Source organism: Eublepharis macularius, chromosome 5, assembly GCF_028583425.1.
Source record: "Eublepharis macularius isolate TG4126 chromosome 5, MPM_Emac_v1.0, whole genome shotgun sequence".
NCBI lineage: Eukaryota > Metazoa > Chordata > Lepidosauria > Squamata > Eublepharidae > Eublepharis > Eublepharis macularius.
Genome location: NC_072794.1, coordinates 73,214,609 through 73,240,234, shown reverse-complemented (window position 1 = coordinate 73,240,234; position 25,626 = coordinate 73,214,609). Strand labels below are relative to the sequence as shown.

At 41.0% G+C, this 25,626-nt stretch overlaps 1 protein-coding gene across 1 annotated transcript in view; it reads left to right on the top strand.

The window, feature by feature from the left end:
• Positions 1-5,955: 5,955 nt before the first annotated feature.
• LOC129329867 (cystathionine gamma-lyase-like) overlaps positions 5,956-25,626 on the top strand; it is a 34,026-nt gene continuing 14,355 nt past the window's right edge. Inside the window, exons 1-8 of the mRNA XM_054979578.1 lie at positions 5,956-6,310; positions 11,302-11,383; positions 12,448-12,543; positions 15,720-15,829; positions 17,325-17,456; positions 22,708-22,765; positions 24,228-24,305; positions 25,467-25,619. Of these exons, the coding sequence (XP_054835553.1) occupies positions 6,143-6,310; positions 11,302-11,383; positions 12,448-12,543; positions 15,720-15,829; positions 17,325-17,456; positions 22,708-22,765; positions 24,228-24,305; positions 25,467-25,619 (877 nt within the window). The 5' untranslated portion in view covers positions 5,956-6,142. The remainder of the gene's footprint in view (positions 6,311-11,301; positions 11,384-12,447; positions 12,544-15,719; positions 15,830-17,324; positions 17,457-22,707; positions 22,766-24,227; positions 24,306-25,466; positions 25,620-25,626) is intronic.

Genomic DNA, 25,626 nt, shown 5'->3' with positions numbered 1-25,626 from the left:
GTCCAAATAGACAGTGCTGGTTTTAATTATTTGCAGGGGGAACTGTTAGAAGGCTTTGCTCAGATGAGCAGAGCTGTCACAAGAGAACATAGCAGGAGAGATGGTCCAGCAATTACATAACTCCATGCCTTTAAGGGCTTTGTAGGTGATAGCTAGCACCTTGAATTGAATCGGTAACGAGTGGAGTGTCTGCAGAAAGGGAATGATATGCAGTTTCCACTTGGCATCTGACAGTAGCCAGGCTGCAGTACCAACTGTGCTTTCTGAGTTGTCTTTAATTAAAATGCATCAGAGTAGTCTAGCCTCAAGGTAACCATAGCATGGATCCACAAGACAGGTCTGCAGAGTCGAGGTATGGGGCCATCTTCTGGGATAAGTGGAGTTGGTAGAATGCTTTTGCAGCTGCATCAGCCTGCTCCAGCAATAAAGCTAGATCAGGTATCATCCATAAGCTCTTAACCAAGTCATTGAGTCATCTGGGTCCCATCAAAAGTAGAGAGCACCATGTCTTTCAGGAGCTTGGCCTTACCAACCAACATTACCTCCATCTTATGATCCAGGTTTAGCTTGTTTTCCCATAACTGTCAGACATTGGTTCAGGGTCTCTCCCATGTCACCAGGTAATTTGGTTAAAGAAATACAGAGCTGGGTAGCATCAGCATATTAATGACACCTTATTCCAAAACCATGAATGATTTCTCCTAAGGATAATGATTTCTCCCACAAGGTAAGTCATACTCTGTAGAAAACTTGTTACCAGTAGCAACCTTCTCAGTTCTGCTCCTAAGGAACAATTTGAACCAACCTAAAGTACATCCGTATTTTTCCGTATTTTTGCTTCCATATACCACAGGATGACATGGTCAACTATCAAAGGCTGCTGATAAGTCTAGTAAGAGCGCATTTATTTGTATTAATTGGATTTACATGTTCTCTCACAGCTGCCTGAACAAAAATTGATTTCTGAGCATGCACCAGTACATTGAATGCCACTGACTGATTAATGTCACTCACTGTACAGGGACAAAGCAGAACATGCATCCTACATAGCTGATTTTAAATGCTGCATGACCTGGGAATTTTTTTAATTATTATTTTATTTACATTATTTATAGTTTGATTACATGGTGTGAGTCAGTACAATCAATATCATGACATTTTAATATACATGTAATGGGTATATACATTTTATTTATTTATTTGTTTTATGTCATTTATATTCCACCTTTCTCACGGAGACTCAAGGCGGATTACTTAGTGTGAAATTAGTACAATCAGTAGCAAGGACAAGGGCAGGCATTTCCATACAGTAGCAAGAACATTTCCATAAACAATGTCATAGGGTAAATGAATACAAGTTTACAAAGACATAGCATTAGCAAGGATCCAATATGGGGTTGAAGAATTGCTGAAACAGAACATAGTCAATTCTAGGACTTACATTAAACAACATGAAGCACAGGTAGTATACAGGAGTACATATTTAAAGCAACAGATAATATGTAAGGCAGCATAATGGTGAAGTCTTTGGCTCCTAACTCATTAGCGAAACATCTGGGACCCCTTTCCTACAATACCTCCCTCCACTTGCGAGATTTAAAGAGAAACAAAGAATGAAAAGAAAGATTTAACAGTGTTGAAACGGAGCATAGACAAATTCCATGACTGATATATTAAACAGCATACGAACTACCCAATAAGATCATACTTATAGCAATAGTAGTGATGACTATCGCCCCTCACTGTTTACAGAAATAGTAGTGAACTTTTTAGTCCTTATGTATGTGCTGATGGGTTCTCTATCTCTTTACTGATGGATCTCTTGAGGCCACTTATATAACACAAGCAAGCCAGTCCTAGTGAATGTATGTTGGCAGTTGTGTATCTAACCATTTGCCATAATGAGTGGCAAAACTGCACCTATGCAACACAACTTGAAATTCCATTTTATTTGAATTGTAAGCAAATTGCCAAGGTAAGGTGTTCAATACAAACCAGGCAATGCAAGCAAGCTAAACCCAAATTCCAATCACATTTTCTGTGATGTTCACCAGCATTCACGATAAACATGGTTGTAAGTTTAATAAGATAATTAAGCTATGTCGTTAAAGCACTATACAATTTGCAAGTATTGTTAGATATATTTCTAATCAACTGTATTTTGTGTAATAAAAGAATGAAAACTACTTATTTTCCATAGTATTTTACTAGACTAGGAAAGCATACTGTTAAAACACTAGGTCTAGAGGCGTCTGTAAAAATAATGAATGTATTATAACTCATGGTGACCCCCAACCGTGGTGTGTCCTAGGCAAGAGATGAGCAGAGGTGGTTTGCCATTGCCATCTTTGTTTAGCAGCCCCAGTCTTCCTTAGTGATCTCCCATACAAGTACTGACTGTCGCCAACTCTGCTTCACTTCCAAGCTCTGATGAACTTGGGCTATCTGGGCTGCCACCAACAGCCCAGATAGCCCACACTCTTCTAAATCCATTGAAATAAATGGGACTCTGTTTAGCATGACACTGTACATTACTTGAAAATAAGAGAATCAATCATATGTTAGTGGTCCACTGTGTCACCCTGTCAAAGGAGTGAGGAGACTTTTGCCTCGCTAATTGGAGATCTGGGGAAGGAAAGGTAGTGAAATCCTCTTTTGCCACCTGGCAGAACAAAACAGACCCCTCGGCTCACTTTACATGGGAGGGCATAATAGCTTGATCATGCACCCTCCTTTGTCCACTCTGTACAGCTTTGTAAATAGGTGTTTTCCTTTTGGTTTTTGAAATTGAAATCAATAATAAGGCTGCAGTCCAGACATACTCCGTTTTGGGGCAGGCCCATAAGTATGGTGGTGCAAGAAGGGGCCATGCCCCATCAGAAATTTGTCAATGAGCATTAGTTTTTCAAAGGTGGTGGAGAGAGCCCTCAAGTCAGAGTTGACTTATGGTGACCCCTGGTGGGGCTTTCATGGCAAGAGACTAACAGAGTCTTTGCCATTGCCTGCCTCTGCAACCCTGGTCTTCGTTGGAGGTCTCCCACCTAATTACTAACCAAGACCAACCCTGCTTAGCGTCTAAGATCTGACGAGATCAGGCTCATCTGGGCTATCCAGGGTCAGGGCAAATTGTCTATACAAAGGGGAAAATTGGTACAGAAACGTGTGAGTCATGCCATAAATTTTCCAAGTGTGACTTCTCTCTGTATGTGAGGAGAACAGAATTAGAAGTTAGCAGGGCAGGAAAGCCCTTGTTTTAAAAGCCAATAGCAGGAAAGGGGTGGGTAGTAAAATCATGTTGGAGAAGAACAAAGAGAGAAGCTAATTGAGGAGTGAAGGAGTGAAAATTCTGTTGTAGCAGACTTGCAGCAAGGAAAAAGAGGGGGAAGGGGACAGCATTCTACAACAGTCCTACAGACCTCGTATTGCTCAGGAAATTATTTTTGACTGGAGACAAATAATGAGCTAAGGCCCAGAGGTAAATGAGCACAAGACTTCTTTTGCTAATATATGCTACCTGCAGGAATCTCTGTTCATAGGGGAGATGCTGTGGCATTTGTTCTGAAGATGGAAAAGTGCTGGGAAGGGATCCCTCCCCTGTGGGCAGCCCTAGAATTATGCCAGTGTAGCCTGACTCTATGCATATTATTATCGTAGCCTGTTCCGACGTGTATTATTTATCTACGTTATTTTCATCCCACCTTTCTCACTGAGACTCAAGGCACAGGATGGGATATCTAATAAACAGTGCAATGGGACTATGATTACAGAAGTTTGAAACAGAACAAAAATTCTTTAACATGGTATGTTTATAATACATTATACTGTATTACAAAGGTAGAAAGCAATGCAGAAAGAGGATAATATATAAGAAAATATATCACTTGTAGTGATATGGTCCACAGTCAATGTCCCCTTTATAAAAGCACCTTTATGAACCATTCAGTTCCAATACAGCCCTATTATCTTTATAGAAATGCTTTCCTGAACAATTCTGCTTTACACAGTTTGCAAAATGACGGAAGCTTGGAAGACTTCCTAATTTCCTTAGGCAGGCCATTCCAAAAGGTGGTGGCCACATCTGAAAATGCATCTGTACAGGCAGTTATTGATCTTACCTGTCTGCAGGGTGTTACCTTTAAAAGGTTTGAGTTGTGATTTAGTTCTGTGCTTAATACATGAATCATTTTTAAAAAATTATAACTGACTAGCATATTGGGTGTCTCACTTGCCATCAATTTAATAACTTCTCTATTGTCTTTCAAAAATGGACAGGTTTGTGACTAGAACTGGACACCAAGAATTGCTTGATTTCAAATGCAGAACTGCAGTAGAGTTTGCAGAGAAGTGAAGCAATTTGTCCTCCAGACCTAGGTCCAAAAAACCCCTCACAACCTTGACTTCCAAATTAGGTGAAAACAAACTTTGGATGCACCAACTAGAGTTCCAGTTATAGTTGGTATGATGGGCATTCTTGCTTCAAGGGATAGAGTTTTCTGTTTCCCTTGCAGAAAATTTACAATGGACAGAGAAATGGAGGTTGCAATTAAAGTTTCCAGTTTCAATAACTGGAATAAAGGCTCCCACACTTCTGTTATTCTGCAAACTATATAAAACAGAGTTGTTTGGGAGGGGGATTTTGCAATAGAAAACCAACCATACGCCACTATGTATGTTATGTATTATCAGTCTAGTTTATGTACTATCCTGCTCTTACTGCATTGATTTCTACTTCTATCATTTCATTTTCTGCATAGCTTGACATTTTAATTTTATTTACTTTATAGTCTGCTTTTCTCACTGAGACTGAAGGCAGATTACACAGTGTAAGTCAGTATGATCAATGGCTAGAACAGTCAATAAAATGAAATAGGTTAATGACTGCAGAAAAATGAAAAGAAAAATGAATCTGATACAGAGCTGAAAACAATGCTGGAACAAAACATAAGCAAATTGTCATGATATATTAAACTATGTAGAAGCTATTCAGTAGGTGCATACTTACAGTACACAGTACACATAGTATACAGTCCCTATCCCTTTACCAATACATTTTTCTGAATCGTATCTTTACAGCACAGTCCTATTAACTATGGAAAAAGCCATCTTGAGTAATGCAGTTTTACACCGTGGAAAACCAGGAGAGCAGGAGCCTTCATGACCTCTTTGGGTAGACCGTTCCATATATGGAATATACTTTTTTTTACACTTCTCTGATTTTTGTCCTATTGCATTGTATGCAGGTTAGCAGGCTTGTGTAAGTTAATAGATCTCTCGTGCTATTTGATTATGTTTTACACCGTATAATCTGTCTTGAGTCAGTGAGAAAGGCAGACTATAAATTAAGTAAGTAATGAGGGGAAGCCCATCACTGTACTTATTTCCCTCTAACAAAAATTTTCTGAGTGATACACCTCTTACCCAATTATTTAGAAAAATAAGCATGACAGTTCTATGGACACACGATGGGCTGTCCCCCTGTGATTACCCCCCCCCCAAAAAAAAAACATTTTCTAGCTTGGGCCTGCAAGGGAGTAAACAGGAGTAGCGAACTGCGCGTGTATTTAGAACCGGCGAGCGTCATGAATCTTAAATCCAGACGGTCGAGTTTAGGAGTAGCGGGAATCGAGTCAAAGTAGCAGTTCTGTTCCTCAGCTGGCGTGCAGTGAACGAGCACGCCCTATTGATTCCGGTGGAAAAATCAGTCCCGACTCTGCAGCTTTTTCCGGGCACTGCCGGCAATTCACTTGATTGGTCCTGGACTTACCCGAGGGGCGCGGCAGTTGATCGCCCTGTGTGACAACCGCTGACGGCCTTGGAAGCCGCGCGCTCGCCAGTTCCTCGACCCGGCCACTCCTCCGACTCGCCTCCGTTGAAGGCCAATGAAGGGCCTTCGCTCGCCCTCCATCCGGCTGGATAGGGCTGCCTGCTCTCCACCCACTCAGGACTAGCCGGCCGGCCGGGGCGGTGCTTGACTGCCTGCCTTAAGGCAGCTGTCCCTGCCAGCCACGCCAGAGCCGGTGAAGGCGCAACGAGCTGTGACTTTGCATCAGCAGTAGCGCCGGCGATCTTCCCCTAGCCGCTGCCTGCCTGCCGTCTGTGAATCCCGAGGGAGTTGTTTGCCGCTGTGCCCCTTGAGAGCCCGATGGAAAAGGCAGAGGAGAGGCGCCCTGGCTTCTTGCCGCCCTTCAAGCACTTCGCGACGCAGGCCATCCACGTGGGGCAGGAACCCGAACAATGGAAGTCCATGGCCGTGGTGCCCCCCATTTCCCTCTCAACCACGTTCAAGCAGCAGGCGCCGGGAGAGCACTGTGTGAGTGGCGTGATGGGGTGGGAAATACGGGGCTGGCGTGTAGTTGGGGGGGGGGCGGCTGCGAGGTCCTTCTTTTTTCCCCCCAGTTAGCGATTCCCCCTCCCCCGCCCTCCGCAATGCTTATGTTCCCGTGCCTTCCCCAAGCTCTAGTCCCGCTTTGCCATCATGCCTTTCCAGTCACCGATGCTCACCAGTGCTCCTCGGGTGCCCCCCCCCCGCCATTGCCCTGTCTCCTCTTCAGCTGCTCACCCCATCCCTCCTTTCATTACATCCTCTTTTCATGTCATCCATCCAATCGTGTAACTCTTTCTTCTACTGTACAGTCTGTAGTTCTCTTTCCTCTATTCCTGCACACTCGATGCCCCGTGGGTATATCTTTTGAGAATAAAAATTTCACTTTTGCATTATTTAAATTTGTAAATCTGAAGTCACAGCACTGACAGGAGTAACTCAGTGATGTCCTTTTCATTTCTAGCCACACTTTGGGGGTGGGGGGGATACCTAGAATCAAGATAGAACCAAATCTGTAGTGTGATCTTAAGTATATTTACTTAGAGGTAATCCCACAGTATTCAATAGGGCATTCTCCTAGGTAAGTAATAATGTTATGTATACATAAGAGGACTTCTAGTATATACTTATTAGCAATGACTACATCACTAACTGATTAGTCTGTATTGGCTACATTCTAAGCTTCTTAGAATTGGTCCAAATGCCATAGTTAAAAAGTTTAGCAAGAGAATATTGCCCATTACAATTTAGCCTCTTTAACATGGAGCTTCTCTAAAAATGTATACAGGTAGGAGCTGGATGAATAACCCAGATTTCTTTTTCCTTCTGTAGTCACTAAAAACCTGTTTATCTTACTTTAATTATATATCCTTGATTGCTTGTTTGGAAGTGGATGACCTCTGCATATATCAATCCTTTTCTTAGCTGAATCTTCCTGAAAAACAAGAGATCCCTCCTTTCAAGTCATAGATGCAGAGGAGTTAGCTGTGTTAGTCTGTAGTAGCAAAATCAAAAAGAGTCCAGTAGCACCTTTAAGACTAACCAACTTTATTGTAGCATAAGCTACAATCAGATGACGAAGAGAACTGTGATTCTTGAAAGCATATAAAATGATACTGGAAAACAGCCAAAATAGGGGAAACAACATCATCTACATTATCTCACCTTTCTGACACTCAAATCTGACACCCTGAAAGTATTGTTAGTATCTAAGGGGCCACCAGACTCAAATTCTGCCATTCAACTGTAGACAAACACTGCTGCCCACCTAAAACTATCAAATGAATCTGGTGCCTCCTAGTATTTTCAAAGGAGATGGGCAGATCTGCAGTAAAATTCCCACATTGAATCTTGGTAGGCAACGGTATGTAGAGAAGAAATTATTTAAAAGTTCCAAGAAAAACATTCAATAGAGATATTTTTTAATCGAGTCTCTCAGGGAATTTTAGTTGTATCTGCATTCACTGGTGTGTGAATGCAGCTCTAATGTGTTATATCTGGAATATTTTCAACAATCATCAAATGAGCTGTTATATTTGTGGTAATAGATCTCACAAATAAAATTGTTTTAAAAGATCTTGAGTTTTTGCAGGGGGAGGCTGGGGCGGGGGTAAATTAGCATGATACATCAGTCTTCTAATCATGAAATGCATGCATGCCAACGCATTTGGTTACATGTGAATTTCTGGAGTATCCTCATTGTTCTGAGTAAGGCTAGTAGCTCCAAGGCAAAAACGTAACAAAGTAAGGCTGACTCACTGTTAACTCTGCAGATTCCAATGGACTGCACAAAACAAACCTGCCTTGCCACGTACCTAGTGCCTTTAATGATACAATGTTGTATAGAAATTGCATAAGCAAGTGGATTTAAAAGTTCCAAGAAAAACATTCAATGGAGGTATTTTTTAATCGAGTCTCTCAGGGAATGTATTGTCGAAGGCTTTCACGGCCGGAGAACGATGGTTGTTGTGGGTTTTCCGGGCTGTATTGCCGTGGTCTTGGCATTGTAGTTCCTGACGTTTCGCCAGCAGCTGTGGCTGGCATCTTCAGAGGTGTAGCACCAAAAGACAGAGATCTCTGAGAGAACTCTGTCTTTTGGTGCTACACCTCTGAAGATGCCAGCCACAGCTGCTGACGAAACGTCAGGAACTACAATGCCAAGCCACAGCTGCTGACAAAACGTCAGGAACTACAATGCCAAGACCATGGCAATACAGCCCGGAAAACCCACAACAACCATCTCTCAGGGAATTTCAGTTGTATCTGCATTCACTGATGTGTGAATGCAGCTCTAATGTGTTATATCTGGAATATTTTCAACAATCATCAAATGAGCTGTTATATTTGTGGTAATATAGATCTCACAAATAAAATTGCTTTAAAAGAGATCTAGAGTTTTTGCAGGGGGAGGCTGGGGCGGGGGTAAATTAGCATGATACATCAGTCTTCTAATCATGAAATGCATGCATGCCAACGCATTTGGTTACATGTGAATTTCTGGAGTATCCTCATAGTTCTGAGTAAGGCTAGTAGCTCCAAGGCAAAAACGTAACAAAGTAAGGCTGACTCACTGTTAACTCTGCAGATTCCAATGGACTGCACAAAACAAACCTGCCTTGCCACATACCTAGTGCTTTTAATGATACAACGTTGTATAGAAATTGCATAAGCAAGTGGACAACTTTCCAAAGTATTGTATTATTTATTTGTTATTTCAAGTTGAAAGAAAAGAGCACTTGTGTTGTAAAAGCTGGGAAACTTATTCAATAAAAATTCCTAATGGTTGACTCGTTAACTTATAAGAATTTAAGACAGGCAGGAGCAAAGTACAAACCCTCAATCATTCTTGCAAGACATATCTGCAAAGAATAATCTGCCTCAATATAAAGCACACTCTTCCTCACAAGGCACAGGCCAAATTTATTCCAGTTGATATAACTAAAAATGCAAAGAATATATTTTATAGCAGGGGGCATAATGGCTGTGGTTATAATTCAACAAAGCAACAAGCGTGCCTGAATGAGAACGGTTCAGGAAGACAGGATTTCTGTTCGAAACTTTTGCCGCAGTAGCTCCTGTTGCCAAAGAAGTAACCCACAGCTAAAGTTCAAACAACTGGCTTGCTAAAGTTGTTGCTGTTGCATGTTGTTCTTGGTAAAACTTGGCTGTCTGCATGTAGCTACTTTGCCAAGTAATACAGTATATGTGAAATTCATACAGTGTGTTTATAATCCATTGGTGGAGCATAAGCACAGCAATGTAATTAACAAAAAACTTACGAACTATAGTGCTTCCGTTTCTGCCGTGACTCATGAGAGAATTTCCCTGCATGGGTTTGTGTGGTAACCAGGAACCCACACCTTGTCATTCTGCAGTCTGACAAGAGAGCCAGTCACTTTGCTTGTCTCACATTTTTAAAACAACAGGGTCTGTCCACTATTGAAGGCTTTTGGTCGCTTTATCAACGTATTTTTCTCTCTAGGTGAGCAAACATTAGATATATTCTCTCTTTGTGAAGTTTTGGGCTCCGTTAATTGGATCCCTTGTCACTCTTGCTTGCCCTTTAAGCTTCTTTGCCTATGTGTCCCTATGAAGTCCTTGTCAATGGGCTCTCATTCTACCAAAAACATACTGGCAATTCAGAGAGGGGGGCAGTCTTAGCAGCCCCCTTCGGATCTCACATGGTATTGTTTCTCTATAAAACAAACCCCACATTCCTTCTTGAAGCTCTCTCTTAGCCCGCACCTGTTCTTTTCCTGAATTCTCAGGGGTTTCTGCAGCTGTCATACAGCATGTAGCTCTGATATCTGTCAAGTTGCCTCAAGCTGATCATTCAGCAGTTCATGTGGCAAACTAAAAAGCAAAGTCCAGGGCTGCTGTTTCCATCATCACATCTGTTGCATAAGGCTTGCCTTATGAGAACAAGAGACTCAGTCTTGACCTTTGCTTTGTATCATATTGTCTTCTCTGCATCCTCCTCCTCCCCCTCAAAAGTTTTCCCTCCATGTTTTGTTCTGCATGGGAATTGTATTCTCTCTCTCTCTGTGTTCTTTTCATCTCATCATTGGAATTGCTGTACTAATACTTTAACTTCCTGAAACAGGGAACATGCTGGTCTTTGGAAGGTCATGTTATCAGACTTGAAAATCTGCTTGGGCAGAACTGGTGCTGGCATGCAAGTGCCTGTCTTGACAAAAACATTTTTTGTGTGTGTTGGCACTGTATGTGTTTGTATGTGTGCATACACAATCCTCAAGCAGCACTGTACACCCTGACATTTGCATAGCATTGCTTTACTATGCAAAATTGGCCTGTCCCTGAATGCTTAAAAACTCTTGCACCTGAAGATGCCTTATACTGAGTCAGCTAAACAGGGTGAAAACACACTCGTGTTTAGCTATCCTTGCCAGTGGATTCCTCTCTTGTATTTGGTTTTATACTGAGTCAGGTTATCCGTCTGTCAAAGTCAGTACTGTCTATTTGACTTGCAGTGGCTCTCCAGAGATCTTGTACATCATCTACTACCTTCTTCTTTTAACTGGAGAGGCTAGAGATTGAACCAGGGACCTTCTGCATGCAAAGGAGGGGCTTTGCCGCTCAACTATCATACCACCTTGTTTTTCAAAAAAGCTCACTGACTCCCAGCCCAAGCAAGGAGTGACTACTGGATTGCAGCAGTTTCAGGTTGTTAACTTGATACTACGATTCAGGTTTTCATGTATAACATAGAATTTTATTTTTGTAAGGAAGGTGATGATATAGACAAACATAAGGACAGGGAGTATGTTGAGACATATTCAAACTTTTCTCCACAATGGTGAAGTCAGATAACTTGCTTTTTAAAAAGGAAAATGGAAATGGATTCATAGGATTCCTTTCTCCTAGGAGAACTATGAATGTACACAGTAAATCTCATCCCTGCTAATGTTTCATCTCTTTCACAAACTCTCCGTCAACTGCTTTCTTTTCCCCTCCTCTAGGGTTTTGAGTACAGCCGTTGTGGAAATCCTACTCGAGATTGCTTGGAAAAGGCTGTGGCAGTGCTGGATGGTGCAAAGTATTGTAAGCTGTCAATGTTTTCAATATAAAAAATGATTGTATATATTGATGATGCTAATTGATAAATATGCCTTGATCTGGATAACCCAGGTGAGCCTGATCACGTCAGATCTCAGAAGCTAAGCAGGGACGGCCTTGGTTAGTAAGTGGATGGGTGACCTCCAATAAAGACCAGAGTTGCAGAGGCAGGCAATGGCAAACCACCTCCGTTAGTCTCTTGCCATGAAAACCCCACCAGGGATCACTGTAAGTCAACTCTGACTTGACGGCACTCTAATTGTATATATTGTGGCAATAGTGTCATGAAAAAGAAGCGCAAGATTCAAGTCCACTAACACCTTAAAGGCCAATGAGATTTTCCAGGGTATAGGCTTTCGAGAGTCAAGTTCCCTCCATCAGACAGAAGTAGGAACTGAGATCACTGAGCCCTTATATCCCAGTCAGAAGGGATGCTGCAAATCTGAAACGATCTTGAGGGAAAAAGCAGTAACACTGGATAGTTCTGATTCTGAGAGTGTTTTTAACAGTTATGTTCCTCTTGATAGGAAGTGCCACCCAGAGGCCCATGACAATGGCATAGTGACTTGGTATCCTATATTCTCTCCACTGAGAAAAGAAATTCCCCAAAAGACCCAGCCCCAAATTGCTGAGAGCGTAGCTACTGCACTGGAGACCAAAGCAGTTCCTAGGATTTAGTTTTACCACCATGTTATAACGTAATACAACATAACAGATCTGCTACTCCAAGTATTCATGAATGGAGATCATGGAATTTGAAATTGTGCAAATATACGTATGGTGACCACCACAGAATGGGATCGTTCCATAGTCTGGAAGTGGTTCTAGATAAAGCCATTGTGCTCACTTTGAGTCAGAGTCCCTCATTTAATGCCAGGTTATGGCTACATAAACTGGAACGGGAAAATATTTGTAGCTAGTTATCCTTATAAAATAAGTAAATATGGCAGAACCTGTGTCTTTGAACATTGGTGGTATTTGCCGAAAACAAAAGGCAATTCTTTATTTTAAATAAAATTTTAAATTAAGTTTTCTTTATTTTCTTTCAGGTTTAGCGTTTGCTTCTGGGTTAGCAGCTACACTGAATATTGTACATCTGTTAAAAACTGGAGATACTATTATTTGCACAGATGATGTCTATGGAGGTGAGCCATGTACCTGTGTATGGTAGGTCTTGATTGTGCTAGAGAGGTGGAATCCAGAAGTCTCTTAAACATAGTTAGCTGGTTTGCACAGTTGGCCCATCACTTTTAGACTGTTGCATAGAAACTGCCTTGTATGTCAACAACCATCGTGGGTCAGACACCAAAGATGTAGCTTTCATATCACCTCAAACATAGCACTTAAACAGAGTCATTTGACGCATCAAACCGTAAGTCAGTAATCAAAGTCAATCAGTCCTCAGTCTCATTGAATTCATTCTCACTCTTTGTCCCTTTTCTATTGCTTGTGCACCTCATAAAACAGCCATGGGCCTTTTAACAACCTGGATAACGTTAATTATTTTTGGCCAGACAGAAACTGGATCTCCTTTACAAATTAATCTATACTTGCACATAAACACAAACTGCGTAGACTTTTCTGGAAACAGGTGGATTTTTAGACTCTTTCTTTAGTTGTTTGACATTTGCTAGATTCGTGGACATTTTTTTCATACCATACCATTTACAAATTTGGACTTTTGAAAATCAATAGTTTTGAAAGTTGAATTGCCTCCCGCCATTATTTTTACTATATTTTGTTGTAGCATTCCTTAGGCTCAAACTAGATGTTATGATTCTTAACAAGTCGGGTCCAAGTTGGCTGGACCTAACTCCTATTTGCTGGAGACACACAGAAGCTGGGGGATGGCCTTTTAATGAACCTCAGGGTCCAATTCTGCTTGGGACTGTTGTGTGGGAAGGAAGGGTTTCTGCTGCCTCCCCATGCCATTTTCCTGAGCTGAAGTGGCTTCAGGGGGCATTAATTGTCCTGTTTTAGAACTACTTCTGCAGCCTGTTTCCCCCACTCCGAGGAACCCAGACCTGACATAATGTCTTTTGTCATCATGTCTAGTTTAAACCTTAGATGCTGTTGGACTCAAACTGAATCCATTTTTCAGCTACTAATCCATTAGGATTGCTGTACCTCACATGGCTTATCAGCTGTTTCCAGTGGGGATTCTCTGTGGGATCCAAACCACTTAATGCTGAGTCACTCTAAACCTGACTGCAACGCGCTGCTTATCAATCCATGTATTAGGATGCTATTCCTAGAGGTTGCTGTCTGAGGTATGTTTTCGATGTGCCCAGAGACTGAACTAGCCCTAGCAACATCCGTATCATTTACATTATAATTCATAAACCACTGAAAGTGGCTTATTTACACTTAAGATCCCTTTGTCACTTTAAAATAAGTTAAATACCAAATGTGTTTGCATTTAAAATGCTGTATAATGCTTTAAGGTAACTTAACAGATGATACAAATATATCATATTAAGGGGGTCCTATCCTGTACTGTTTCTGTTTGAGCTGACATTTTTATACGATCGTTGCTTTCTTGTATGATTTCACAAGTTAAAAGACTGGAAGTGCTTCTGATCAGGGTTGCTGTCGACTTTCCTGGTGTTGGTTGCTGGGGCAGCAGCCAAGACAATCAAGCAACATAGGTATCCACTTACCCTAGTCAAGAGCTGTTACAGTCTAGTCATATATCTCTGCTTGACTGAGCCTTTCGCATAACAACACGAGAAGGGAAAACATGTTTTCCTCGAAGGATGGAGGACCTTATTAGACTGGCAGCACAAACAAAATTTCTGTTCTGTTTTTAAACTGGTATTTAAGTGGCATCCCTAGTGCTAGAATCCTGTAAGTCCTGTAAAGCAGATCAACTGCATGTTATTTCTGACTTCTGTATTTCTGCATAGCTTTGAGTTTTCTGTATATATATTTTTCCAGTTTCAATAATACAGAATTTTAGAAAAAGGAAGACATGTATCAGAATCCAGAGGGAAACCTGGGCTCTTTGTTTGCCAGCAGGAAAGGCCTTTATATACTAAAGTAACAAGATTTAGATAATCTCTTGCAGTTTTAAATGATCAGATAAGCATATGGAGTGCATTGGCATGTAAATATGCATTCTGTTAATGTGATGCATATTAGACAATATGCAAAATAGAGAATTTGACGCTCCTTATTATATCAATATTAGCTGTTTCAAACTTCCACTTACATCTCATAGATCAGGGGTGGCCAAACTGTGGCTTGGGAGCCACATGTGGCTCTTCTAGACATACTATGCAGCTCCTGGAGGTCTCTGAGTATCACCATGGCCATACATTTTACTTTAGTCTAGTTTATTTCCCTCCCTCCCTTTCCATCTTTCTTTCCATGTCTTTCCCTCCCTTTTCCTTTTTTCCTTCCTTCCTTCTGTCTTTCTTTCCATGTCTTTCATATTTTCAGTAAAAATGTTGGGGTTGCTAGGTCTGACTCAGAAAATATCTGGGAACTTTGAGGGTGAAGCCTAGCAAGGATGTGATGTCACTTTTGTGATGTCGCTTCCAAGTCAAAAGTCAGGTGATGGCTCTTCCCAAGCTCCACCCCTTCTGATGTCACTTCCAGCATACTGTGCCAAAACCCCACCCCTTCCTGTGCTGTCACTTTCAGGACACTCCGTCAAACCCACCTCCTCATCTGAAGTCACTTCAATGCATCATGTCTTGCGGCTCTCAAACATCTGACGTTTATTCTATGTGGCACTTACATTAAGCAAGTTTGGCCACCCCTGTCATAGTTGTTGGCTGAAATTTCAGGAATTGTTAATTTATTTGTTTAAAAGACATTTTGGCCTGTTTTTGTAATTAAATTACTCTTTATCTTTAAATTTTACAATCTTAAAAAAACCAATATAAAGAACAACAGAGAATAACATGTTAGAGGAGTAATAAAAATAGAGGGCAAAATAATGAAACAATTGAATACAGATAAAGCTAGAGTCATATCATTTGAAACAACAGAAATCAGTGGAAAGAAGATAGGAAAGGTGGGGCTGCATTCCTAGGCATACTTACTAGAGGTTAAGTCCTGATGTGACCTCTTAATAAAATTTTTAGGGTCAGGTTGTAATGCTGCTGTCCAGTTTACATGGAAGTAAGATTCATGGAAACCAGCAAGGTTTTCTATCAACAAGATTCAAAATGCAAACTTTAAGCTTCATGCTTTCTACATCCCAAATCCTTTTCATCTCCAAAAAGATAAATCCATATCAGTTATGTTACGAGCTCAGTTTTTCCCATAATGAAATTAGTTTAGTGCACATATCTATGTTTCTTCTTGTCCTTAGGTACCAACAGATATTTCCGGAGGATAGCATCAGAGATGGGTTTGAAGGCCATTTTTGTTGATTGTACCAAACTGGAATGTCTCAAAGCTGCAATCACACCAGAGACTAAGGTGATAAAGAAATGCCTGTAAAGCAGTTTTTGCAGCATGCTTGGAATGATTTTATTTAATTCCTTTTGTAAACACTATTCATTGCACAATGGCATGCAAGTTAAGTGATATAGGGCACATATTTTTTACTGGCTATGTTGGAGTTAGTATAAGAAATAAGCAAGACTGTATACTACGTCTGTAACCATTGCCTTTTTTGGCAAATGGTCAGCAGATTTTTGTCAATCTGAGCATATGTTGCATGAATTTAATGTACAAATGAATCAGAACTGAAACTTGTGGCCAAACTTCAGAAGTTTTAAATAGGATGGAGAGGTGGAGCAGGCTGCTTTAAATCCTGGCCAGCAGCCAGCCTCGTTCTTTAAAATAGCTTTGATGGGTACATGAGATTCCTACACAAATCCATAAAAATGTTCAACTAACAATGACTGGTAACTTCTTAGATTCTGGAAGGAGCCTTCCCATAATGTCCCTGCAAGGTTTTCTGAAAGGAGAAGGAAGAACTTTCAGTGACTGAAAGGCCTTAATGGATGGAACTTGTCACTATTTTTCTGGCGCATGCCATGTTCTTCAGGCCATCATGTACCTCTCCTACAGCCAGGCTCACTTCTGTTTATCATGCAAATTGCATCCTGCCTGTGTCTCTGCCTCCTTTTGTTTCCAGCCAGCTGTGCTATGGGGCTGAGAGTTTGTGTTACAGTGCCTGTTTCTCTGAGATTTCCTCTGCCGTAAAGGGGCTTTCCTTCTCCTCGTGAGCACCAAATACAAATTCACTGCCAAGTGAGAACAGAGTGACATCTAGGGTTCCCAAGTGCCCGCCAGTGGAAGGCAGACTCCTGGGGTTTTGTCACCTTGCCCGCTGACCCGCCAGTGGCCGGTGGGAGGTGGCAAGCTCCTGGAGGTTGCTCTGGCACCTCTGGAACACGTGCTCGCATGCACTCCCAACAGGTGCAGCAGCATCACTTCCGGAAGTGGCATTGTCACACCGGCTGCAGGGACATTCCTGTGCTACGTTTGGGGCCAATTTGGACCACAGACAGGCAGAATCAGCCCTGCACGGAACATGGAAGCGCTCCCATGGCCGACATGACGACATCACTTCCAGTGGTGATGGAAGAGCACCTCGCTGCCAGCACGGGGTGATTGCCAGGTTCTCCCCCACCCCCCGGGCGGGAGGGTATAGGGACCTGGCAACCCTAGTGACATCTGTTATTTGCCCCAATATGTGTGTTGGAGAGTTGTTCTGATTGTTAGTGCAGTGTTATAGGCAGCTTTTGCCCATTCTTGTTGTGCAGAAGGAGTGTTTGCTAGGACAATCCTGGAAGGCTGAGGCTTATGAGCTTGCTATTTGCTATAACAGGAAAATTTGTTAAGGGATATAGTAATGAAATATGAGTATCTATACATTAGAGCAAGGGAGAGGAAGAGATCTAGAATATACAAATGCTATAACTGTTCAGTTTATTACTAATAACTTATCTTCTCAAAATAACAGCTTGTCTGGATTGAAACTCCCACAAATCCAATGATGAAAGTGATTGATATTCAAGGGTGTGCAGATATTGTCCATCAGCATAAAGGCATTCTCTTAGCGGTTGACAATACTTTTATGTCTGCATATTTCCAGGTAAGCTGATTGCCCAGGGCTATACTAGAAATGCCCCAGGCACCACTGTTTTGTTTTTTTTAAAGATCATAATTGCATTTTCATATGCTGTGAAATAGAGCTGGCTAGACACACCTGGCACGCAAAGGTTTCTCTGGAAACCACCACAACATTTATCAATGTAACTGTTTTGTCTGTTTAAAGTGCAAGTGCTGATTAAATGTGCAAATTCATTATCTTAAGTACCTTATACAAATAGAACAACAATATACGAATAATTTGAGTTCATTTTGGGGTTCTTCTTCTTGGGCCATATGCATTTTTTAAAAAACTGCCCAGTTTCTACTGATTACTCCCAGAAATCATACAATGCTGTAGTTGTGATCTGCTGGTCTGTAGCTATCTTAGAACCCCGAAAAGAGCTCAAATTATAAGCTGGCAGGCTCACAGGCCATAGAAAAAGATTCTTCTGGGTGTTTCACGCCAGATCTCAGAAGTTCACAGACAGTCCTTGTACTACCTATAATATAAAGGATAAAAAAGAAAGGATTATCCATTGGACTAAACTATCAATTTTACTAATCTGCATGTGGTCTGTTGTCAGCTGGTCATCCAAACCCTAGAAAGAAAATGACTGTGCGGATTATAGCATTTGTAACTGTTTTTTGTATATTATTGTTCTGTTTGTATGAGGTACTTAAGATAATGTATTTGCACATTTATTCTTCTCTTGCACTTTAAATAGACAACCAGTTATATTGATAAATGTTGTGGGTTTTTTAAAAAAAATATTTTATTATTAACTTGTAACATACAAACTATAATAATAACAATATTAAATACTCAAATCTCAACCAAATCGTAAAACAGAGATAATCTTATCAATATATATAATTTTAAACTTTCATCCAATCATGAAAATGTTGTGGTTTTTGGTGGAACTTTTCCTGTTGTTTTTTGGCTTTGATATTTCTTCTTTGTAGTTTGCAATACAAAGGTTTTTGGTATGAAAAACTGTTAAACGCAGGACAAGAAATCAGCCTAGTGAATAGGTGAATATTATGCTTCACCTTTCTTAGAGCATGATAGGTTGGATATCCATCTTTCCTGTGGCAAACTAGCATTGTGATCTTAAACATTAGAACTGCCAACATGGGAATAAATTCCTTGCTCACAAGTAACTCTCTGCTCTTCCTGCTGAGCAGATGCCCTCTCTAACTGAGGCCATCCTTGCCCATTCCCAACATCAGTTCATTCCACTCCACAATAAAGTTGATAGTCCTGATTATCTGTTCCACCATGTATGCTTAACATGAGTGGATGCAGTTTTTTTCTTGGGATGTAGTGTAAGGGCATGCTTTAAGAGATGGAAAGTCAAATCTCAGCTCAGTCATGAACTGACAGTACAACCTTAAAATATTTATCTTTACAGGGTTGTTATAAAGATTACTAGGATTGTGTATGAGAGATGTTTTCAATGCAGTACTTAGGTAGTACAAAGTATTTATGTATCATTCATTGCTCCCTACTGCAGCACCTTTCTGCACTGTGTGGAGGAATCCAGCAGTACCATCTGTGTATAGGGATGAATTGTACTGGCAGACATGCAGCACATTTTACAAGACTGCCTTGACTGCCTTGTTGATGCATGTCACCCTAAGTGCTTGTATGCTGGCATGGTTGTAAGCTGTTACACACCGGCTTATCATCGACTTGGTAGGAAAGTTAGTGAGGGTAGAATGGATGACTTCCTTGCCACTTATGTAGACTATTTATTACTGACAATGGGCAAATCTATGCCGATTTCATCTCTGTGGCATTGATCTGCACAGGAAGATATTTTGCATGTATTGGTAGTCTAATATACCATCCCAACCAGTTAAACATGGTCTCTTAAATTAGTTTAGTTTATTCGGTGTTTAACACCACAAGTGGGCTCACGACGGGGTACAACAGTCATAAAATACAATTGCATAGCAAATTCTACAATAAAATTCAGCAATTAACATTATATATATATATATATATATATATATATATATATATATATATATATATATATATATATATATATATATATATATATATATATATATATATATATATATATATATAATATAAACCTGATATAACTGGCTACACATTCCTGCCCCCAGCATACAAAGAGGAGGTAGACAGACACACGAGCTGTTCTCAAATACCGGAGACCGGTGGGAGGCTCAATGATGGTCCTGATGCTGGCCAAAATGATACACGATCCTGGTGGGCCCGAGTGTCCTCAGACAGAGTTCCACCAGGTTGGGGCCAGGACCAAAAAGGCCCTGGCCCTGGTCGAAGCCAAATGAGCCTCCCTAGGGCTAGGGATCACCAGTAAGTTCTTACCCGCTGAACAAAGCGCTCTCTGGGGCACATACGGAGAGAGACGGTCCCTCAGGTATGCTGGTCCCAATCCGTTTAGGGCTTTAAATTATCCAGATGTGAAGATCTGGTCTTGCATTGCCATCCTTTCTCATTTTTCTTTATAAGAAATCTGAGGAAATAAAGAATATCCAAAACCTTAGCCAGCTAATATTCCTTTCTTCTTAGCTAGATAATATTCCTTTCTTCTCTTGCACACACAGAGAGAAGTTACATTATGGAGTCAAACTTTATAGTAGTGTATGACTCGTATTGATCAGTAATGACTTAGCACTTTGATGGTCCTAAGCCTCTTTGCACCAGCAAATAGATCCTTAGCATGGAGAATTCAAATTGCAGGCCCAGCTCTAGAGCGTAAAACAGAAGTTTATCTCTGCACTATCGTTTAGGAGGTGGGAGAGAGGTCATTATACCAAGGCCATGAAACTTATGGGGAACTTTTGTTGCTTGATCTTAATTTGTTGACAAAAGCCACATACCCTTGGGACCCTTTCTACAGTTGCCTCTCATTTATACAACTTGCTTAAAGCATAATTGTAAGCCTTGCTCATCCAGAAGATTTTAGTTGGTCTTTCAAAAGTCTTCACAAACTGTAATGCCTACCCTTGCTACAATATGAGGCCCCTTTTCATGGCAGGGAATTCTAGGCTAACAAACAGTTATGGTTCCACACAAAGCAGAGAAGTTATTTCATGTCTTTCAGATAGCTCCTGGGCTGACTCTGTGATGAGAAAAAGTGAGGCTGTAGCCTCAGGTGGTGGATGCTGACATTGCTGAGAAGCTGCAGCCCCCAGCATCACTACTAGGTTCTCTCCCTTGCCTGTGTTGCCCTTGAGTCATTTCCACCTGTCCTTTGTTTATCCCTTACCTGCCAACCAACCCTGGAGCCAGAGCTGTAATATCACATCTCTCCATGTTTCCCAGGCATCTTGAAAGACAGGGTGGCAAACTAGTCGAGCCCAATCGAGCTTCCAAACTCTTGCTAGATGCAAGAGCCAAAGGAGCTCTATTGGACATGGATGGTTTGCCATACTGTGTTTTAACATGCCTGGGAAACAAGGAAGGATCCAGAGAAGTGGGTGGCTGAGGGTGGCCTCAGGCAACACTTTCCACTGTGTTCTGCCATGCTGGCTTCATTGTAAGAAACAGAGGTATTCATATTGCTTGGCTTATTAAATAAAACTTGAGACGGTTTTTAAAAAACATCTTTTTTCTGATTTAAAGGGCAACTAGAATTCCATTCATTCTTTTTTCTTAGGACCCAGAACAAATAAAATACAGGGTTTAAAGGTGTAAAGAGTCAGTAATTTAGGAAAACAGGAAGAGCTGCCATGGTTAATAACACTGCTGCACTAACAGAGCCCTTGGAAAAGAGGAGGGCAGTAAAATGGAAGGACTTTATTTCATAGAATGAGAAGGCTGAAGATGACGTGGGCCCATAGTCCAGTCCATTCTCCTACCCTAATCCTCTAGGACCAAACATTCCTAGCAGATTAGCCTATAGAATAGCATCTGATGGTTCAAAGTGCCATGATGAGCTGCAAGCAGAAAGCAGAAGAGAAGAAAATTTGCCATGACATGATTTCCTTATTCTTAGGGAAATCATTGTTTTTTAAAAAGGACAGAAACTAATGTTGAATTAAGCAGATTATACCACATACCCTATGAAAATGTAAGGAAACTCCAAGATTTAAGGAGCAGGTTCTCCTGAAGAAAACTTTCTTTCTGATATGAAATAAAGTATGAGATTTGGGCTTTAGGCATCCAAGGAAGGCGGGAATTCTATGTTACTAAAAATGTGGTGTTGATGGCACTCTCTACTTTTTTTCCTCCCTTTCCTCTGTAATATGGAATATGGGTGATAAAACTGAATTATATGTTTCTCTGCCTCTGCTTCAGGTAAGTGGCTACTGGTTGGCTAGGGAAAAACCAATGGTGTCATGTATGATTTACCTGGTATGAAGGTCCAAGAACAGTCCTGTGTGCCTTCCTTACAGGCTCTTTCACCGGCAAAATTACAATCACTCAAATGTGACATCAGCTCGCTTACTTTCTTGTCCACGTTTATATTCCGCCCTTCAGTCGAAGAGCTCAGCATACGCAGAGATGTCCCATTTTATCTTCATTGCAAACTAGCAAGGAAGCAAAGGCACAGGTAATAGCTTGCCTAAAGCCATCCAGCAAGTTATACTGTTGAGTGAGGATTTAGATGTGGACTGGAAAGACCAGAGTTCATTTGCAACTCTGTTGAAATCTGCTTATTTCTGAGGGAACAATCTTGGGATGAATCCCAGATGTGAAGATGGCAGATGAAGGACTGAGTTTCAGTTTTGCATGCTTCTCAGCAAGATTAGGATTCAGATCCTTCTCCCACTTTTGTCTCCTCACCATGTTTTATGGCTATGCCCCCTTAAAACTTTAAAGCAAGAACTATTTCTGCTCATTCTCTCGAGAGAGCATTGTCGAGATTGTGGAAATGATGTCCCTGGACACTTTCCCAGGGATGATGGCTTTGGTTTCTTTGTAACAGAAACTTTGGGCACACTCTACTTTAAAGAACTATTAGTCAAGTTATTTATTAATTTAGCAAATTTTAATGCTTCCTTTCCAAGGAACTTGCCCAGGAGATTCTTCTCCCTCCTTATCTTTACAACAACCCAGTGAGGTAGGTTAGGCTGAGAGAGAGCGACTAGCTTCATGGCTGAACAGAGATTTGAACCCAGGTCTGTGTGGTCCAGTTCAGCAGTGCTAACCGCCACCTCGTCTCCAATGTATAGTTCCTATTGATTCTTTCAACAGGAAATGAATGGATTCTTCTATCTGGTTTCATCCATTTGCTGTCCTTCTGTTTCAGCGTCCTTTGTCTCTGGGGGCAGACATCTGTATGTACTCAGCAACTAAGTACATGAACGGTACGTGTCTGCACATGCAAAGCGTTCACGTTATCTTGATTTTTTAAATAGCATTATAAACTGCATTTCTTGACTCTTTCATGCCAATTATTCCTGTTTTATAGTGATGTTCATAAAAGCACGAAGCAACTGCCTTTCTCCCAATATATTATATGTCCAGACTGGCTCCCCTTTGAAGTGTCTTTAATTAACAGTAAATCTACAAGGCAGTAGTTTATTTGCACAACGTCTTGTTGAATTAGGAGCATCTTCCTTTTTGCTTTCTCAGTCCTGGTCCAGGAGGGAAAGTCTTATTTGAAAGGCTTTTGTGTTTAGGGCAGTAATTTGGACTATTTTCCATTGAACAGCACACTCCTCTAGTGAACCACAAGCTACTTTTGGAACTCCCATCAATTTCAAGTGTGGCTTGCCATGTTATGTAATTGCTCTTTAAGAAGCACAAGACTGGAACACCTCAGGTGTACGGAACTAGTTGAAGGGTGTGCTTACCAGAGCCAGGCTCATAGGTCACAGCTTGCCAGGTTTTTTGGTACTGCTCTTTAGATTATATGTGTATATATTTATTAGGATTTTTCTAGCTGAGACAAATATAAGCAAGCACAAAACAAAAAATAAGGCATTGGGTCACAGGACAATTGTGCATGCAATCGAATAAAGAAGAATATTTAAGCATGGCTAATAAATCGTGGGAATTACAACGCTAAGCCTATTTTAAATTTCAAGTGAAAACTGTTTGAAGTACTTGACCATTTTTCAAAGAATTGATCTAGATCTGAGTAACTTTTCACACATGGTAACTTCTCCATCAGAGTAACTTCTCTATCAGTGGGTTATTCTGCACCGTCTTGTACCTGGATTCAAACAAAACCTTGTGGCTGTTCTTAAATTCTTAAACAAAAAATAATCTATTACACAAGTTTATTTGATGTCTCCTATTTTCACATAGTGTTTTATATCAGACGAGCATTTTGCCAAAATTAAACAAAATCAAGTGGATCCTACCAGTCTTACTAAACTTGCAGTACAGTCAAAAGTTGGTTGGGATAAATCCCCACTAAATAGCTTCAAGGAGAACTGCTTAGGATTACTTTCTTGGAATCGGGCATATAGCTGCCTGCAGCACCTGCCTGGCCCTATAATGCCCAGAATGCCCTGTCCCTTTCGCAGAAGCTTAATGTGTGGAAATGGACAGCTGAAGCTTTTCATGGCATGAAGCTTTTCATGGCATCACCTGGTACATAATATCTTTAAAGGGACTGGGCATTATTCTGCAGGCCTGTTGGCACACCAATATGGCCCTGACCATGACTTCAATGGAAGCAGTTCAGAAAAGATGGCAACACTCAGAACAAATCTTGGTGTGGCTTAAAATCACACTTGTGTAGAGCTATAACAAAATAAGCTTGTGTGTTCTGTTTAACTAGAGCAAATTGCTATTTCATTTACTTCCTTGTGTCTTCAGGTCACAGTGATGTTGTAATGGGACTGGTGTCAGTAAATGACAATGATCTCTATGAGAGGCTCAAATTTTTACAATACTGTGAGTATAAATCAAAGTCGGAAAGCGGTGAATGGGCTGAAGCATGCTGAAAAGTGTGTGATGCATGAATCTGTTTAGCCAGTCTCAGAAACACACTTGCATTGTTTGGGATGTACAGTTTGTGCCTGAAGCTTATCTGGCTTTTCAAACACCTCCAGTAAAAGAGTTCCACTACTGCTTCAGGCAGCTTTCTCCTTTCTTGCATTAAAGCTATTTTACTTAATATTTAATCTGAACCAATGTTTCATCATAAAACAATCTCTTCCTGTGGGATGTTAGACCCTGTTACCTATTGGGTTTTTGATGGTGCTGTGCCTTTGGGGAGGGGTGTGTGAGGGACAGAAAGGGAATAATAAGAGTCCCTTCTAAGAATCCCAAGATTCAGTGCACTTCTCTTACTCTAGACATGTCAATGTACCCCAATCTTTCTCTGTATTAGTGGTGCGTCACATAACAGGGCAGTCCTAAGCAGAGTTACACCCTTTGAAATCCATTTAAGTTAATGGGCTTAGAAGGATGTAACGCTGCAGTGAAAAAATGTACTTGGAGGGCAGTATATTTTGCTTCATATGCTATTTAAAATCTGTCTTATGCTCAAAGTGCATCACAGTGATGCGGTCCATCTAGCACACAATATATATGAGTGGAGCTAGAGATGCGCCACATCCTGGACCCGGACAGGGAGTTCAGCAACTCAGGTGAAGTAAGTGAGCTGGAAAAACTGTTCCTTAAAATGAAGCAAGCAAAAGTTAACTGATGATAATCTTTAGGCAACATAGACTGCCATGCTTTTAAAATCTGTATTAAATATCATTAGTCCAGATGATTCATATTCCCTGTGAATGGAAGGGGCTGGTGCTGGGCTTCTGTATTTCCCTCTGGGCCTAAAGAAGGTGCTGAGGTCCAGGCTTATGCAGCCCACATTTGGTTCAGACCTCCAGACTTGAGGGTCCCAGTTCAAGCCATGGAATCCTTCAGTTTCAGTGCCATATTGATTCTGCAGTTCATCTTTCAGATTAAAACTCTGCTAAGGTTTGATATTCTGGTCCTGAGAATATACTTGGCATGCATTTAGAACTGTTTTATCAAGTCCTTCTTGTTTAGAGTAAACTCATAAGGCTTAAAGCAGATAAGAGAGCGTTGTTTCTGTTTCTTATGTAGCCCTTGGAGCAGTTCCATCCCCTTTTGATGCCTATCTTTGCAATCGGGGCTTAAAGACACTGTCAATCCGCATGAAACAACATTTCCGCAATGCACTGGTGATTGCTCGATACCTTGAGTCAGATCCCAGGGTGGAAAGGGTCCTTTTCCCTGGTAAGTT